This window comes from Monodon monoceros, unplaced genomic scaffold (assembly GCF_005190385.1).
Source record: "Monodon monoceros isolate NGI ecotype Baffin Bay Population unplaced genomic scaffold, NGI_Narwhal_1 Super_Scaffold_2, whole genome shotgun sequence".
Lineage (NCBI taxonomy): Eukaryota > Metazoa > Chordata > Mammalia > Artiodactyla > Monodontidae > Monodon > Monodon monoceros.
The window spans coordinates 73,179,391-73,199,492 of record NW_021703776.1 but is presented as its reverse complement, the minus strand read 5'-3'; the positions used below and the strand labels follow the sequence as shown (position 1 = coordinate 73,199,492).

At 37.0% G+C, this 20,102-nt stretch overlaps 1 protein-coding gene across 1 annotated transcript in view; it reads right to left on the bottom strand.

Annotated features, from left to right (window-relative positions):
- CFTR (CF transmembrane conductance regulator) overlaps positions 1 to 20,102 on the bottom strand; it is a 195,529-nt gene that overhangs the window by 42,432 nt on the left and 132,995 nt on the right. The window contains exons 19-21 of the mRNA XM_029234325.1: positions 16,337 to 16,487; positions 15,032 to 15,259; positions 12,202 to 12,302 (exon numbers count right to left, since the gene is read on the bottom strand). Coding sequence (XP_029090158.1) covers positions 12,202 to 12,302; positions 15,032 to 15,259; positions 16,337 to 16,487 — 480 coding nt within the window. The remainder of the gene's footprint in view (positions 1 to 12,201; positions 12,303 to 15,031; positions 15,260 to 16,336; positions 16,488 to 20,102) is intronic.

Sequence of the window (20,102 nt, the reverse complement as noted above, 5' to 3'; positions counted from 1 at the left end):
ACAGTAACAGTTCCATCTTAGTAAATCTAATAGCGTTGCCTGTCTTCACATGCACTGATCAAGCCTGCTGTTTATAAAGAGCTTTCTTCTGTCTAGTAATTGTGTGCTTCAATTTCCTTCATCTTGAGAATATCTCGAAGTTTCTTCAATAATTATTCAAAATTCAAAAAGGGAATCCTTTTAAGCCAAACCCACTGTAAATGGAAGTGAAAAGTATCCAAAGCCCACATCCATCATAAATAACTCTAGGGGAAATGAAAGGCATATTATAACTAGTCCTCTAACATAGTATTTTAAATTCCAAATTATGGGTGATTTTCAGGGTTTGTTAAATCCTGATTCAGTTATTTTTTATTAATTTTGAATTAAAGTAAACTGTTGACATTTCTGCATGTCAGTGCTGTGAAGAATTCTGAACTAGTCTTTGTTAGGTGCTTTAGTATGTCAAGAAAGGTACTGTATAACGAAAATCCATCGTATTTTCATACTTCCAAGCAATCAAAAAAAAACATTTAAATATTGCTATCTAAAATACTCAAAATTATATGTGGCGTTATTAGAAAATGACACTCAAAACTACTATTTTGGTAGCACTAAAATGTAGTGGATAAGCCTTCTGTGTAAGGATTTGTGTTTGAGTACAGCAAATTACATTCTCCATTAGCAAGGGTGAATCCAGAACTTCTTTGTTTGCTTGTTTGTTTTTTGAATGCAGAACTTCTGATGTCAGCTATGATAGATGCAATGTACCTATCAAATTTAGAAAACAATTTTCAACTCGTCACCTTTCATATAGTCTAATTGCATAAAGTGGCCCCAAGACAGGCTATTATAGTTACCCACAGCATGGTCAAATATTCCTGACCAAGAACTAGTTCACCTTAACAATGGGCACTCATCCACAGCACATGAACATTCACTCAACTCAATGGGTTAGAATATTTTCTGATGGGAAGAAAAGGTGGCTAGTGCAGACACCTGCGTTATGGTCAGTTTCTCAGCCACTGAAATGCCATTACTGAATAGATGATGTGGCCAGATAATGTTATGAATTGCTAACTAATTCCTTGTACCTCGCAGGCTCTCCAATTTGCACATTCTACTTTCACTGCCTCTCAAAGGAGAAGCTACATCAGAACGAGAGCCCAGAAAATCATTTCTGGTCTTGCAAGTTGCAAAAAATTGCCTTTGTAGTCAGAGATTGACAGTTTGAAAATTTTGAGCCACATGAATATTGCCTTTTAAGCTTCAAAAACCAAAACCTGAAGGACACAAAGCACAGTGTTTATGTAAAAAACAGTAGTCATGGATGAAATTCTGATGGATGAGAAATAGCTTCTCTCCTCACTGCAAAATCCAACTCATGAATGGGCTGAGACACCAGTTCCTCTTAAAAGAAGCACTGCCTTGCAACTGAACTCTGGTTCTCTCCTCAAGTAGATTTGAGGGATTTTAGAACATAGGAAGCCTATGCCTCATTTCTAAGGTGGAGCCAGGAATGAGGAGGGCCTTAGAGAAGGTTCCAGTGCCCGGCATGGCACAGGAGCAATAGAGTGGACACGGATGCTTGGCATGTCTAGACATAGATAACTTGACATAGCTTCAGATTTTCTTGTATTTCCAGAATGGTGCTGAAGGGAAGCCAAGAATCCCAATGCTTTGATCCCTCAGGGTCTTCCATTCCTCAGACACATGGAAGCAGCTGAGAGAGAGAGAGAGAACTCACCTAGGGAGAGCTCAGAATCAGGACCAGAAGGACAAAGGCCCAATATACCTGGACTGTACACTTCTAGGTCAGAGATAGTCTCGGAGACAGCAAGCACAACAAGGGACAACCCAGGGCCAGACGCCCCCTCCTTCAGTGTCTTGGTATCCTGTAAACTCCACTCACAATTTATTATAGATTCACTTCTAGGAAGATCTCTGTATTTGCTGAGGTTGTCTCTTCCACTCGGCGGAAGGCATGTTCAAATAGAAAATAAAGTTGACTATAGCACAAGTAGTCATATTTCTCGTACACTTGATTTCACAGCCAAAGATTCATACCTGCAGTCAGGGATGGATCCAGGTTTGGTGGAACCTGAAACTTCAGTAATTTAGGGGACTCTTCTTAAGAAAAAGAATATATATACAATGAAATCTTAGCCATAAAAAGGATGAAATATTGCCATTTGCAGCAACATTGATGGATCTAGAGAATATCATACTTAAGTGAAGCAAGTCAGACAGAGAAAGATAAATGTTATATGATATCACTTATATGTGAAATCTAAAAAATAATACTAATGAATCTACCTACAAAACAGAAACAGACTCACAGATACAGAAAACAAACTTATGGTTACTAAGGGGGAATAAATTAGGAGTATGGGATTAACAGATGCACGCTACTATAAATAATATAGACAGGCAACAAGGATTTACAGGGAACAATATTCAAAAAGAGAGAAGAAAGAAAAAGAACTAAAATTCTGCATAGAAAATTAAGTATAGGGCCTTGAAAGGGTTCCATGCAAGTGGGAGAACGTGAAGCTTACATCTTATGGGCTTCAGTTAAATCCACTGTGGCTATTACAGTAAACTTATTCAAGCACTGTTTGTTGGATCTTCCCCATCTAGTGTTTACCATCATGCAGTCCCTTAATAAATCTTTGTTCATAATGAATTAATGCATTGTTCTACCTCATATGCAGAAAGCAGTTTCTGAGCAGGGAGAATGACAGTGCTGTAAGGACCTTAGCAGGAAATCCAGGCTGCAGTTGTAGCCTCGGCCTCTCAGCCTGAAAATATACATGGCTATTTGGATTAGAAGGAAGTTGTAACATACCAAACTATTTTTAGTCTCATATATTTGTCTTCATCGAGCTTTTTAAACTAACTTAATCCTGTCTCTAATTTGGAATGTCTAAACATTTTCAGGTGATATGTAAAAACTGCTACGCCATTGTCCAGCTATGTAGATGGAGCTGGATGGAAATTCAGAGTTGGCAATTTTCAGAGTTCTGTAGACGGAGTCGGGCAAACTCCTTAACCTTAAGCTGCTGCTTCTGTGCATAGAAACGTGTTTCCCGAAGAGGAATGAGGGGGAAGCTCTGTCTAGCCCACTGACAGCAAAGTCTCAACGTAGCCATTACCAGCTTAGGTGGGAGAATGTGTCTTAGGTTTTAAGAAGTAAATGATGAAGCCAAAATGAGACTCAGGCACTGAAACATCAAACCTTTCCTCACATGAAGAGGAAAACTTGATATAATTTGCACAGACTTCTATAAAATTGGAGTTTAACTAAAATGAAGTGGGATTTTTGCTTGAGTAGCTTTCTGCTTTAAAGTTTTGGCTTGATCATTTAAATTTACTATGCTCAAAAAATTCTCCTGAGTCAATCTTTAAAACTGAATCTCATTATCTTTATGATAGCATCTAAATCAGAGGTCCCCAACCCCCAGTCTGCGGACCTCTACAGGTCCGCAGCCCGTTAGGAACAGGGCCGCACAACAGGAGGTGAGTGGTTGGCCAGCGAGCAAAGCCTCATTTGCCGCTCCCCATCGCTCCCTATCGCTCGCGTTACCGCCTGAACCAACCCCCCAACGCCCCGTCCGTGGAAAAATTGTCTTCCACGAAACCAGTCCCTGGTGCCAAAAAGGTTGGGGACCGCTGGTCTAAATTACTAATCTAAGCATCAGGAGAACAGAGTCTTTTGGGAAAAGACAGCTCCACAGCCTCATCTCAACTTTATAACAGATATATTTAGTGAAAAAGAAAATGATTCTTGATTTTCCTTTCCACCTTTTGTTAACAAAGAGGCTTAAAGATCTATTCTAGGGCAAGTCAGGAAGCCAGACTCCTCTCCCTCACAAAATATTGCTCTTTTTCCTTTCATCCTTTTGGTTATTTGGAAACCAGTACATCAAAACTGTGCATTAACACCTAAACTACATGCTGTAATACCCCAAAAGCCATGATGATAGAAAATATATTTCATAAGCTTGAGATCTGGCTGGCAACACTGTAAAGCGTTTTCATAACTGGTTGTTATAGGAAGATTATAAGAAACAAATTTGAAGAGAATCATCTAGAACAGTGACATGTGAAAAACCACACATTTTGCAAGAGAGATTTTCAAAATGTGAAGTACATGAAAGGGAGGATTAAAGTGTTTTAAATCATAGATTCTTCCTGGTAGACCCAAACTAAATGCTTTTCAGAATCAACTAACTAGAGACCTGAGACCCAAGACCACGTTAGAGTCATTGGCATAATCTTTAAGCCATGCATATAGATTTAAGAGATAATGGTTGAGTAGTGACCACCTGGAGGGGTGGGATAGGGAGGGTGGGAGGGAGGGAGATGCAAGAGGGAAGAGATATGGGAACACATGTATATGTATAACTGATTCACTTTGTTATAAAGCAGAAACTAACTCACCATTGTAAAGCAATTATACTCTAATAAAGATGTAAAAAAAAAAAAAAAAAAGAGATAATGGTTATCATGGAAACAGACTCTGCCCAAAACATATTCTTGAAACTCTGGTCTATCTTTCAACGCCTATTACTTATGCTCCTAGAGCACTTAAAAAGTCAATCAGAACTGTATTGTTATAAATTATTAACAGCATAAGTGAGTTACTTATAGTATACTATAAATTCTAACCCTTTGGAAATTATTATAGCTTGCTATTTAACTTGTGGCAAATCACATGGCAAGTCAATGTCACTTTTTCTGACTGTAAGAAGTGAGAAAGAGAAAGAAAACACATTACAACTAATGACAAAAGACATATCCTAAATAAACGTAGAGGTATCAAATATGTTGTGCCTATTTCAATAATTAAGAGTTTCAATAATCAAGGTACTAAGTGCCAATAGGCAAAGGAAGACTCTCAAATTTACCTATCTGAAAAGGTCTGGTATCACTTATTGAATCTATTACTCAAACTTGAACTCTTTCTGGTGTTACTGTTTTTTAAAAGCACATGATAGGCCATCAGCAAGTGCTTGGTGAATGCAACTGGGTCTATGTGGTAGCCATTAAACATATTTCAAAGGAAATCTCAAGAAGAGAAGATTTACTAAAAAACAAAATCCAGAACAACAAATCAAAATATTTTCCCAAGGTTTTGATTTTCTATAAGCATCTTAATTTTGAGATAGTGCAACTTCCCCAAGTTCTCTCTCATTAAGCACCATCCTTTATATATCTTATACAGATTTATATGTGTCATTGGTTGATACACAGGACAAAAGTAATTTGCTGATGGTCTGTCAGTTCCAAGGTAAATTCTATCCCATAGACCAGAGGTCAGCAAAACTATGGCCCAATGGCCAGATCCAGCCACATGCATTTGTTTACATTAGCTTTGCCCGACAAAGGCTGAGTTGAATAATTGCCATAGAGACCACATAGCTCACAAGGCTGAAAAAAGTACTATCTAACCCTTTATAGACAAAGCTTGCTGACTCTGTGCCGTGACTCACAGAAAACTGGAGTGAAAATGAATCTTAGAGACCAACTAATCCAGTGATTCACAAGTCTAGATATACCAGAATCACCTGGAACACTTTTTAAAAGATAGACATCATGCCTGGTCACCTTGCCCCCAATGAAGAGAACGGCTTTAACTAATCTTAGAGGACCCTGAGTAATCTCTATCTTTATAAAGTTTCCACATGCGCTGTCAGGTTGAGAACCTCTGTTCTAATCCATTCCTTCTTGGTACAAATGAAAAATTCTAAACCCAGAAAGTTAAAGTGACAGGCACAAAGCTCAACAAATTTTCCCAACTTTTCCACACTCCCGCAATCCCTTCAGGTTCTCGTAAGCCTCTCCTACTAATCAAGACCCAAGAACATCTTAATGGTGCTTTCTTTGTCTTTCTTGGTTCCAGTAACACACTGGTTCAGAGTTCTTTATCAGCTCTGACAACTGCAGTGGTGAATGACCTAATCATTGGACATGAGCATTCAGGGACAGTGGCAGATATGTGTGATTCCTGAGAGCACCTGGAATAGTGCCTGTATACATGCCAATCAAGACTTGAAATCTTTCATAGGTTCAGAAGAGAATGTCAGAGCTAACAGAAGCTTAAAAAATTTCTAACCAAAATAGAATTAGGCATCAGGAGCACTGAAGAAAAGGCAGGTTCCCCACTTCTCCTCCCATCAGGTTTCTTGTTGGTCATTATACAATCAGTCACTTGATCTTTACTGGAACCCAAAATAAACACGGTCAATAAAAGGACAAAGGAGAAACAGAGGGAGTTTCTATTGACAGAAAACTCTTCTCAGATTACATCAATCTTGCAAGAACTTTCTGGAAACTCATTAACTGGAATCTAACTGTGAACCGTACAGAGGCACAGTCTTCCCTGCTCATCCCGGCAGCTTCCATACTCCTGTGTTATTAAGGACACACTCTATAACAGGGATGGCTTATCTGCTGCTGCAATTGGTGAATTAAGGCAGTAGATACTATTCATATGCTCAGATCTTTTAGCTGTGCTCACTAGGATGTAGACAGTCCTGAAAACAGATGAACTGTCAACTGCCTCATTCAAACATTGAGACTATGAGTGTGGGCAATTCACTAGTCACCAGACGGCTTGGTAACCACTAAGTCTGAAACATCACCTCATCACCTTTCATCCTTTCTACCTCTTATTTATTTATTTAATTTTCACTCATTCATGGAGGCAAAAATCTAGGTATGCACAGCCTATTTAAGATATATAATGTTTAAGTAGCTAACAATAGGAGACAGAGAAGCTTTATGGTACTAAAAATGGCAGGCACCTTGTGAATCCAAATAAAATAAATAAGTACACAGCTTTGTTAATTAAGAACACAAAAATTTTAAGATAATAGCTTTAGCAATAACAACTATAATCCATATAGTACGTGAGGAATGGAGCTAAAAAGAATTAACACTTCTCTTTTCATCCCATCTACAGAACAGTATGAGATACACAACTGAAATGAATAGAGAGACATACATGCTATTCATGTTAAAATGAAGAGTGAATTAGAAATAATAGTTTTTAAAACACTGTGATATCAATTGAAATAACTGGAAATCCCCTAACATGGGGGTTTCTAGTGGGAATTATTAAGTTGGACTCTGATAACTTTACTATTTTAAAAATTTCTGGGGTTATTCACAACCTATTACACTATGCTGTTCATAAGGTGACAATGTTCAGATGATTTTTTTTCCAAACTGCTATATAAAACTAGACAAACTAGTAGGTAGAAGTTTTGTTCACTTTTAATGGTCTCTTGATACTGCAAGCATATTTTGAGGAGATTCCAAACAAGAGCTTTTGCCCTAAAATGTCAAATCTACTGGAAGACATTCTATCACTGTGTTTTAGAAACACTGGGAGGTGTCAAGTTAGTAGTTGGATATATATTTAGAGGGCAGGGGAGTGGTCTAAATTAGAGATATGAATGTGCAATGCATTGAGAGATGATTTCTGAAGCATGGAGTTAGATAACAGCTAGAGAAAGTGTAGATAGACGAGGGCTGGAATACAGCTGATGTTTAGAGCTCTGCAAGAAGATGAGAGGCCAGCACAGAGAACTATGGAGGAATCAGAGAGGTAGCAGGAAAACGAGGCGGGAGGAGCATCGCCCTATGGAGAGAAGAAAGGATCACAAGAAGGACGTGTCCATGGCATAAGTAACTGCTGAGAGGTTGAGAGAAACAAAGATGCTGGCTCTGGAAAGATGTTGGTCATGAGTGCTGGGGATGATGGAAATGAAATGAAGCAGGTTATGTAAAGAATGGGGGGGGGGAGGAAATGGAGTCAGGCACTCTTTTAAGAATTTTTGCTGAAAATTGGTCAAAGAAATGGAGTGCTAGCTGGAGATCAAGGGATGGCAGTTTTTTTTTTTTAATATATATATATCTTTATTGGAGTATAATTGTTTTACCGTGTTGTGTTAGTTTCTGCTGTACAACAAACTGAATCAGCTATATGTACACCTATATCCCCACATCCCCTCCCTCTTGAGCCTCCCTCCCACCCTCCTTATCCCACCCCTCTAGATCGTCACAAAGCATCAAGCTGATCTCCCTGTGCTATGCAGCATCTTCCCAGGATGGTAGTTTTATGCTAGGGAGAAAGGTCCCACAAAGAGGGGTTGATCGCATATCACTGGCCTTTATACAGGAGCGAAGACACAGAGAGCACTGGAGCATATGAGTAGTGGTGCAGAAGGGTGGTGGAGAGAAAGGAGGGAATTCTTTCTGGTTGCATGTTTTTTTCTATATAGTATGTAGCAAGGTCATTGGCTGAGAACGCAGGGGGTGGAATTATTGGAGCATCTGAGAAGAGACAAGAAGGTGGGAAAGAACCATCTTAGGGAATAAAATAGAGAATTTATTAGGAAAATGTAATAAAAGGGTTGTTGACCAGTTCTGAGTGCCAACATCTGAGATGTGCAGTCAGTCATAAATGCAAAGATACCTGAGGTTGTGATGAGGAAGTGTTATCCTCCAAATATTACCTCTACTGTTTGAAAGCTAATGAAAGCTAGGCACCTGGGTTAAGCAATGGATGAGCAGTAGAAGAAAAGTCATATTGCCATTTTTATAACATCGTATTTCTGTAGATGGTTGACTCTTTGTTCATGCCTAAACCCAGCCAGATGCATAAATGAAATATTCTTTCCAAGTCTAAAGACGTTTTTTTCTGGGTACCTTTGTACTGAAAAACTAAAAGCGTGTGTCAAACAAAACACCCTGTTTACTGCATTTTAAACTCAGGTCTAAATCCATTTCAGAACTCAATAAAGTAAAGTGAGTTTTTACTTCAGAGGTCACAAGGACCTTTAGTGTTAACATATATGTAAACATGAAATTTGAGGGCAGACCTCTCTCCCCTTCTACTTTCAACGTATGCTAGGTGAAAACCAGCAGATTACTGGACAGCTTTAGCAGTTGCAGGGGTGGAAGCAGCAAGATGGGAATTAATAACTAGATAAAGGCCCAGGAAGGACCAGTTGTGCTGTTTGGCAGGGAAATGAAAACTAACATGATCGCTTTGATATTCAAAGAAAAGAAAACGACTTTAAAAAATATGATGAAATGCAAATATTGATACTTTTCATAGATTGTATTAGAACATAATAGTTTTTTGCAAAGATCCTTTTATGCCAGGAGGTGAAACAATGTCGGAGGTGAAACAATGTCAAAGCACAGGTCACAAAGCCCAGGATGACCATGTGAAAAACCAGAGAAATAAAAATGCCTGAAGGAAATTTTAATGGAGATTAGACATGCAAAACAGACAGACACCAAACAAAGAGAGGCTGTAGAGGCTGTTACATAAACCAAGCAAATTAATGTGACAAACAGAAAGGAATTGTGCATATACGAGGTAAAGAGATGCTTTCAGATAAAGAAAATGAAGTGAAGTGCATGAGGATTTTCATCGTAAAGTCAAAGTTGTAGAAGGTTTGAACACAGAATTAAATAAATGCAGCACAATATGTACTCACTACCTTCCTGCTATTTTCCAACAGAAACATTTTAAAGTACATTTACAAGACTCAACCCCAAAAGCATGAGAGCTAAGTGAGGAGACGAATGGCGTCACTAAAAAGAGTTGGTCAAACTCAAAAAAAAAACAAAACATGATGTTAAAGGAAAAGAGAAAAAATCCTGCCATAAATCAGGTTAAGGTTAAATTACATTTCAATGAATTACTACAATGCTTTGGTTAAATAAAATATTAAGTCACATAGACAAGAAGAGGGCATGAAAAGGTTTGGATTTTCCCTATAGAAGTATTTTTTATAATGATACTTGTTCTGACAGGAACTGATTATACAAATTTCACAGCTGAACGAATGTGTGCATTTTGAGAACACATCAACTGTCTCAGAGAATAATAAAAAGAACCTAAGCCAAAAGGGTAATAACAAGTGTTATATAGTCATTCCCAACATGGGTTTCTAGACCGTCCACAGATACAGTATTGGATGTCTGATTTTGAATACAGTACTCCAGCTAGACTAATAGAAGTTGATGATGAAGCTATCCATCCAGACCAACTATACCATCGGATGAAAATTATGCTTTTTTTTTTTTTTTTTGGCGATACGCGGGCGTCTCACTGTTGTGGCCTCTCCCGTTGCGGAGCACAGGCTCCGGACACGCAGGCTCAGCGGACGTGGCTCACGGGCCCAGCTGCTCCGTGGCATGTGGGATCTTCCCAGACCGGGGCACGAACCCGTGTCCCCTCCATCGGCAGGCAGACTCTCAACCGCTGCACCACCAGGGAAGCCCATGCATTTGTTTTTTAAATAAAAAGGGGAAATATGCCTTGATTCCATTTATCTCTCACTCTTGCTGCCATGGGATTTGTGCCCTGGACACAGTGTTACTGCACATACATTACTGCAGGCTCTGCACTCCAAGGAACCAAAACAAGAGAAATCACAAAACCAAAATATGGTCTTTGTACACACTAATAAATTACATAAATATGTGGCAATATTGACCAAGCAAAAAGAGAAGGCAATGATAAACACTTAAGAATGAGGAGCTACCACCAAAGGAAAAAAAAAAAAAGACTGTGGAAATTTAAAAAATATGAAAAAATATTATGAAAAATGTAATGCTGATAAATTTGAAAACCCAAGATAGGGGAGGATTTCTTAAAAAGATACCAAAAGCACAAAACATAAAGGAAAATATTGAAAAATTTAACTTCATTAAACTCAAAAGTTTCTTTTCATCAAAAGATGCTATAAGCCAAGCCACTGACTGAAGGACCATGTTTGAAATGTAAAGAAGTGATAACTGATTCAGAATTCATAAACTCCAACAAATGAATTAAGAAAGAAACCAATCTACTTGAAAAATGAGCAATCGAAATGCACAAGCAATTAACAGAGAAGGAATCTCAAATGGCCAATAAGTATGTATTAAGCTGCCCTATCTCCTTAGCATTCACTTCATACCCATCAGATTTCCAAAATTAAAAAGTCTGACAAGAATGGCTATCATCAGAAAGTCTACAAATAATAAATGCTGGAGAGGTTGTGGAGAAAAGAGAACCCTCTTACACTACTGGTGGGAATGTAAATTTGTGCATCCACTATGGAAAACAGTATGGGGAGGTTCCTTAAAAAAATTAAAAATAGAGCTACCATTTGATCCAGCAATCCCATTCCTGGGCATATGTCTGGAAAAGTTAAAAGCTAATTCGAAAAGATACACGTACCCCAACGTTCACAGCAGCACTGTTTACAATAGCCAAGACATGGAAGCAACCTAAGTGTCCATCGACAGATGAATGGATAAAGAAGATGCGGTACATATATACAATGGAATACTACTCAGCCATAAAAAAGAATGAAATAATGCCATTTGCAGCAACATGGATGGACCTAGAGATTATCATACTAATGAGTAAGTCAGAGAAATACAGATGCTATATATTATCACTTATATGTGGAATCTAAAAAGTAATACAAATGAATCTATATACAAAACAGAAACAGACTCACAGACATAGAAAACAAACTTATGGTTACCAAAGGGGAAAGGGAGGGGCAGAGGGATAAATTAGGAGTATAGGGTTAGCAGATACAAACTACTATATATAAAATAGATAAGCAACAAGGATTTACTGTATCCACAGGGAACTATATTCAATATCTTGTAATAACCTATAATGGAAAATAATCTGAAAAATATATATATAACTGAATCACTTCACTGTACACCTGAAACTAACACAATATTGTAAATCAACTATACTTCAATTAAACCAAAGTCTGACAATATCAAGTGTTGCATGTCATAGCTATGGACCTCTGAGAATTCTTATACTCTCTTGATGGGAGGTTAAACTGGTACAACAGATCTTAGAACAATTTGGCACCATCTTGTAAAGTTGAACGTGGGTGAATTCTATGGCCTAGCAATACCACTCCTGGATGGCTATCCTAGAAAAACCCTGGGCAAGGAGACTGTAAGAATGTTCACCGTAGCACCAGATCTTGATTGTGGCTATTTATGTGGAGGAAAGAAGAGTTATGGGTTTAATGAGAGATAGATAGTGACCTTCGATTTATCCGCAGTGTTTTATATCTTAAACTGGGTCTGGGTATATAGTCATCCCTTATGTTATTACCTATACTTTTTGGTTCATCTGAATTTTTTTTCATAGAAGATAAAAAGAATAATACTTACCAAGCTATCCACATCTATGCTAGAGTTTACGGCCCACTGTAGTGTACCCATGATATTCATGGCTAAAGTTAGAATAATCCCAGCGCTTCCTTCTCCTTCACCTATAGGTGGAAAAAAGATATAAACAAACTTTATGCTATTTCTCTCTTCTGTGAACCACTTTATGTATTCCTAGAAGAGGGCACATATTAAAGTTACATTTTGATTCTGTGCCAGTTTTAACCATTTTTCATCTCAGATCCCCACAGCATGTATCCCTAGTAATAATATGCCCTGTATATAATAAGTATACAACCACCATTTTAAACCAAAGAGTGATTGACTATTAGGAAAGAGTTGCCCTTTTTTAAATGCTTCAGATATTGAAGGGGATGTTGGTGTTGGGTAAATATCACTTTTATCCCTTCTACTATTATTCTGTAAGTAATAATACCTTCAAAGGCTTCAAATAATGGACAAGGAAAAAAAGTACTGTGTCTGAATAAGCTCCTCTACAAAGAAGTCAAAAGTAGGAGAGATATGTGTGTGAACAGCATCCAGAAGATGTTTAGATGTACTTCATGCCTTTGCGAGGAGGACTTTCTCTGCCAATCAGATGCTGCTGGGAAGAAAGAACTTCGAGTTTCATGGGGAAGTCAGAACTCATGGGTCTGCCATTTGGAAAAACAGAAGACTGCTCTTTATGTTAAAAGAAAATTGACTCGTTCACCGAGGAAGAACAATACTTAAATGTCTAATTAGAGTAAATAGTTTTTAAGGGCTACAGGGGACCACTAATTAAAATTCATAAATACTCTCTATTCATAGCCCTACAATTTTTCTAATAGGAATGTTCTTAAATTATTATAAATTTAGGTTATCACGTCTCAATTGAGAGTCAGTCTTTGCATCTGTAATGCATGATAAAACTGTCATAAGGTTCGAAAATTGGGAGAAATAACTCATCCCATTATTATGAATTGAAACTTTGCTTCTATAATTCCTCTAACAGAAGACAAACCATAGATAGCAGGTATGTGCTTTTAATACTAAATCATTTATTCTAAATAGGTAAGATTTATCCAGGGCCCCAATATATTACTCATTCTGAAGATTAAGATGAGAGTAAGATAAAATTTTAAAAATAGTAACAATAATAAGTAATATGAGATTTTCAGGCGCTTACTATGGACCAGGCACTATACTGTTTTATACAAATTATCACATTTAACACTCACCACAAACTTATGGGATAGGTACTATCATTATGTTTATTTATACATGAGGAAAATGAGGGCTTTAGAGAAGTTAATTGAAGTGTACAAGTTACCACAGCTGAAGACCAGCAGAGGCAGGGTTGTTATTAGCTGTGTGGCTAACATTCACTCTGGCTGGGCATCTGATTTAATGGATAGGTCCTGAACTATACTGATTGCTAAATGCTTTGACTATCATGCCTGGTAAATCGGGACTCAATCAGATCCTTAACCATTATGTTATAGCACATGATATATTGGTTTGAATTCACTGTTAACAAATCCTTGTTCACTCAGCCCTCTTGGATCCCATTTCAAATAACTTAATTAAAGGCAAAATTTTTAAAAAATTCTGAACTGCAAAAGAAATTTTATTTTGTTTTAAAGTTGCCCCAAATTACTGTACTGCTAAGGATTTAGTTCATTTGCTTGACCCTTTATATTCCTTTCATAGAGTAATTCCCCATCGCCCTAGGCTGAGAGAACAGTGAAGGCGGGGAATCCACTACTCTCACGGCACCTGTGTGGATGGCAGGTGGACCCTTCAGCCAAAATGAGCCTGTTTTCAGTTCTTGCCCATACTTGGTAACTGTACAGAGGAAGTCAGCTGTTCATTCAAAGGGCCTGAATGGAGAGGCCATATAAGGTCACTGTAGCACAGCTCTGGGACATCAGGGAAGCCAGTCTTCAGAGAAAGAGAAGTGAATGAAGTAGCCAGAGGAAGGAATGGGCACAGCCGGCATCCAGTGTCCAGAGACAGGAAGCTCTGAGTCTGACTCTCCACGCCTGTCCCATTTTCCCTGGAGGCTCCGTGGGCCTCCCACCCTGTGCTCCACGAGGTCCTCCTATAATTCTCCAACACGCACTTCATTTTGTTTGATCCGGATTCTATTCTTAGAAACGAACGACCCCTCAGATTTGGCAGTCACTCTGAATCGCTGTCCACAGTCACATACATAAGATATTTCAACTTTTCTTATAGCTCAGTAATTCACCTTTTTTAATTAGAAGAGCTCACTTGTCTATATAGGTTTTCATTTTACTTACGATGAAATAGTTTATGTTTGTCACCCAAAGATCCTAAAACTCAGAACATCTGTATTTGAAAAACATGGTACTTTCACCTAAGTTATTTCACTTCTATGGCAGTTTTTCACCATGCAAAGTTCACATTAGGATGACAAATTGCACCAACAGGTGGTTAAAAGAACAAAATTTACCAGGGATGGAGATTTTGTGTGTATCTGTATATAAATTTGGATGTTTCTTTTCCCCTATTCAGAGAGTTCTTTAATAAAGAGATCTATTACTTTTGAAGCCAAGATCCTTTATCAAAATGAGAGTATTAGATGGTTTTTTTCTTTGAATCACAGATTTGTTATCTGACACTCCTTGTATCTCAGTTTTTCAACTGCATACATCTCTAATTCAAAGGAATCATTCATTGAACAATAAACAAATTTTTTGATCAATTAACTCTCAAAAAATTGATTTAAAGATACCTAAAATTTTTAACCTATAAGAATGTAGCATTTTATTGGTTGGCAAAGCTTTAAATTAAATGCTTAGCTAAATAGTTAAGGAGCTCACAGTACCTGTTGTTAAAATGGAAATGAAGGTAACAGCAATGAAGAAGAGGACAAAAATCATTTCTATTCTCATTTGGAACCAGCGCAGTGTTGATAGATACAAGAACCAGTTGGCAGTATGTAAATTCAGAGCTTTGTGGAACAAAGTTTCAAAGTAAGGCTGCCGTCCAAAGGCACGAAGTGTCCATAGTCCTTTTAAGCTTGTAACAAGATGAGTGAAAATTGGACTTCTGCCTGTGAAATATTCCCATAGAAAATAATGCAAGTCATGTAAACACATAATGCAAATTCTTACTTTAAAAAGAGTGGCTTAAAGAATAACCAAACAACAAATGTCACTGGTTAAAAAGGCTTTTCATTCTGGTGCTGTACTTTGAATAGATGCAATCTGTTATTTTTTTAATGAGTTACCCTCTTTTTTACTTGGTTACCATGGATGGGAACTTATAAAATCACTGCCACTATTTATTCATATTCCTTGGCTACCACTGGGCATGTTTATCTGACTAATCCTAAATTAATCAGAGAAAATGTTTTTCTTTTGAGACGATTTATTCAAGGCCTCAATTAAGAAAGTTTATGTGACTTAATTTAGCAAATAACCTTCAATGCAGAAACACACTGGAAATATATCCCCTGAAAATGCACCCAAATAAAGGCTGTTACTGAACAATGTGCTTCCCAAAGAGCTCAAGCAGTGTTTGGGGGCACACAAAAAGGCAGACCCCCAGGAGAGAAAGGAAAGGTGTCTGAAAACAAGCCAGAGGGAAGAATTTTGTCCAGTACCATTTGGGAACACACACATTTAGTGATAGTAGCACTATCTTTTCAAATTTTAGTTTATATGATTATGAATGGATATCATATACATCAAGCCTCCTAAGACTCTATATACTTGTTTTAAAATCAAAATGAAGTCACATGGTCATTAATTAGTAAAAACAATCTATGTGTGCTTTATAATTTACTGTTTCCTTTTCCTACTTATACTATTTTTGGGGGGGGGGATAGTTTGTGGTTTAACATTATATTTTAAATCTGAAAGAAGACAAAGGTCAAATTCTCAATAATAATACTTAAGATCTAATGAATAACAAAAGTATGAGACCCAAGAGAGTTATATACGATGAGAATGTACAGACACGGCCTGGATCACAGTTGAAATAGATGTTTTTAAAAGTCATTGTCATATAATGCAAGAGTTTAAAAATAGGAAAAAAATTTTGGAAAGGTACATAAATCACAGATAAATATCCACGAATAGCTCTTGTGATATTTTCCCAGGTGAGCGTTGCACAGGCTGCATCATACCTTCAGATTCCAGCTGTTTGAGTTGCTGTGAGGTGCAGAGGAAGTAGGCTCTCAATAGAATAAAAGCCGCTATCACTGGCACTGTAGCTAGGAAGATGTAGGGTTGTAAAACTGAGACTACCACCACAGCCCCAATCACAATTAATAACAACTGTGGGATCAAAGAAAATACACTGGTAAGTAAATAGTTCCGTGTTGCAAAGTGGACAAGGTATGTTAGCAACATCTTTCTAAATAGGGTCTTCACACTCTGTTCCATTCTTAATACGGGGCAGGTACCTTCGTACTGGGAAGGCAGCCACCTCAAAGTATGTTTTTCATAAGTTCTATCAAAATTCCAAAAATTGTTTAGGTTGCTCATAATAATATTTTGAAGTTTAGAAAACACGGTATTCTTGCATCTTAGCATATACTCACTTCCTATACACTTTAAAGTGCTGTATGACAAATAAATTTTAAATGAACATAATTTTTTTCTAGCCTGGGCTTCTTTTAAAATAAACTTTATATTTTAAAATAATTTTAGTATGAATGTGAAATTTTAGGATTTATTTGTTCAGACAATTTCTGAAAATTGGGCATTCATCTTGGAGCCTTTTGAGTCAGAAAAATCTGGTAGGCTTGGTCATCTAGGCAAGCTACTTAATTTCTCCAAACCTAGTTGATTAACATTTAAGATGAAAAAAAAGTATACTTAATAAATTTCACTCCTCTTTCTGTTTTTGTTACTGTTCCTTAAAACAATCGAAGATGACCTAGAGGCTCAAAAAAAAAGAAAAAAGAAGATTTTGGGGGTATGGCTGATTTAATTTGAAATTAGACCACTTTTCTCTCATATATTATCAAATGAATTTTGTGTTTCAGTCAAGCCCATTCATTAGAGACATATCTTCACATTATCCACCCTCAAAACTGGATCCTTGTGGGCAGTCTCAGAAACAAGTTAACCATATTGGTGTTCTTCAGATCAAGTTCAATGCTTAAATTCTATATTTCCAAAGGACACTAAATCCATACATATTAAAAAAAATCTGCTAACATTTGTTCCACAATACCCCATGTGAATAAAGCATAAGTAAAGTAACTGTCACAACAAGGGTTGAAAAATAAACCTATCATAACATCTATCTGATAATCACTGAGCCAGTTGTCTACCAACTGCCATGGGTGACATATGTACTTTGTACAACCAATGTACTTTGTACAACACATGTACAGCCGATACAGAAATACAGAACATTTTGGTAGATGAAAACATGAATAAGCATGTAACTAAGATCTGCATAAATCTTCTTTGAATGGGTTGTTATGTTCATCTAAAGCTTCGGATGATCATATCTCAACGATACTTTTCTAGGGAAAATGCCTCTAAGGTGTCCATCATCAAATTCTACAATAAGCCCTTCGCTCATTTTCGTTCAACAAATACTCAGATAAATACAGTGCCAAACACTGGACTAAGTACACATGATGACTCAATAATCTAAAGAAAGTCTTCTCTATTCTGTTCTTGCCCTACAAGTTCCACCAGTACAATGAGAAAGCCTCAAACGCCCTAGTTACTACATGACAAGACTTCATCGATGGCGAAGGACTCAGTTTTTTAACTGAGGGTATTTATTTCTCAGAAATAGGATCTTTTGAAAAAAAGAGAAAAATTAACTTCCAAGCATTATTTACTAGGAAATACAATTTAATTTAAATGGGCCACCATATTAAATACCAGTATGTCTGAAACACTAATGCTATTGCATTGGCAACATGGAAACGTTCAGCTATTCCATTAGAATCAGGGTTTTTTTTTGTTTGCTGTTGACAGTTGTGAACGGCACTGTGTTCATCTGTCTTGTGCTATTTTTACCATGTAATTCCAATCTGGAGCTGTTGGATTATAACAATGGGTGGGGAAAGTGATCATTATTTTTTGTTTGTTTGTTTGTTTTTTTTAACATCTTTATTGGAGTATAATCGCTTTACAATGGTGTGTTAGTTTCTGCTTTATAACAAAGTGAATCAGCTATACATATACATATGTCCCCATATCTCTTCCCTCTTGCGTCTCCCTCCCACCCTCCCTATCCCACCCCTCTAGGTGGTCACAAATTACCAAGCTGATCTCCCTGTGCTATGCGGCTGCTTCCCACTAGCTATCTGTTTTAGGTTTGGTAGTGTATATAAGTCCATGCCACTCTCTCACTTTGTCCCAGCTTACCCTTCCCCCTCCCCGTATCCTCAAATCCATTCTCTAGTAGGTCTGTGTCTTTATTCCTGTCTTGCCCCTAGGTTCTTCATGACCATTTTTTTTTTTTTAGATTCCATATATATGTGTTAGCATACGGTATTTGTTTCTCTCTTTCTGACTTAATTATTGCTGATATGGTGGAGATTCTTAGGAATGACAATAACTATTTTACAATAGAACAGGAAGAATTGTGCAGCCAACCCAGCCAAGATATCACATAGGGTTTGAGAAGAATGGAGAAGGTGGGTAAAACTGGAAATGGTGAAATATTCACAAGGTAGATTTCCAGCGATTAAAATTATCCAGAATAAAGCCCAAATTGAGAAGTGAACAGTAAATCTAAGCTTTGAGGAAAATAACTCTATTTGCTTTATAAGGAGCCATCCTTAGGCATTGAGGTCAGAAGCTAATAATTTAGCACTTGTGCAAAACTAAAGGTACTGATTTAATATGTTTGATATTCTAATTATACAAAGAAACTTTAAATTCTGTCCTAGTTTTTAATTCACAGTAAATAAGAAACAAGTCATTTCAGACCAGGTATATTAGTGAGAGGACAACAAAATAAGTAAATAGAGGGACTTCAATACAAGATGGAAATGTGAGTACAGATTCTAATTCCCATTCATCCTTACCCAAATCCTAAAATTCTAGGGGAAAACAAATCAACAGACTATAAAACCTGCAAGGTACCAGATGATAAGAATGAAGGATCACTTTGAAATCATTTAGAAGGTTAATTAATTGATTGATCAATAAATAGATAATAAATACTTATTTAAAACCAGGCAATGAACACCAGATCTGGAATTTAATTCATAATTGATAGTTAGTCCTTGAGAATTTTTAAGCCAGGGATTAATGGGATTAATAGAATGAATAAGGGAGGAAAAAAGATGTAAAAGACACAGTAGAGATCAAAGTGGTGGGACTCACTGTGTATTCATATATTAGGGTAAGACAGAAAGAATCAAAAAAATCTAAAGGTTTTGAGGCTGACAAGAGAAGATTTGCATATTTTAAAACACGGAGCCTTCTGTTTCGTGAAAAAAATCAGTCACTGAAGCATAGAGATAAGTAGGACGCCAGGATAGTTTTTTTTCTGTGTGGCTTCAAGTTCAAATTTGTCATGTATGGTCCACTTCCAGTATGCCCATCGGAAGCATACGACTTTAATATTGAAAGTGACCATCATCAGACTTATCTTCCTCATTTGAGAAACCTGAGACTCTTAGAGATTAAGTATCTTTCTCAAGGTAAAATAAATAGTGGTATCTGCAGAATAGAATCTGGATCTTTCATTTTCACTATACAATGTTCCAATCCAGAAAGTAAATTGCCCAGAATATTATCAAATGTTAAGAACTAGAGTTAACAGAAATAACATTTTTTTAAAAAAGGAAATTTACAGGTGTGCCTCATTCTGTGAAAAAATCTGTTTCTGAAATGTGACTAAAAAGAAATTTAACTAATCTGAACATAAGTATAACCAAAGGGGTTCACAATTTAAAGGACCCCTCTGAT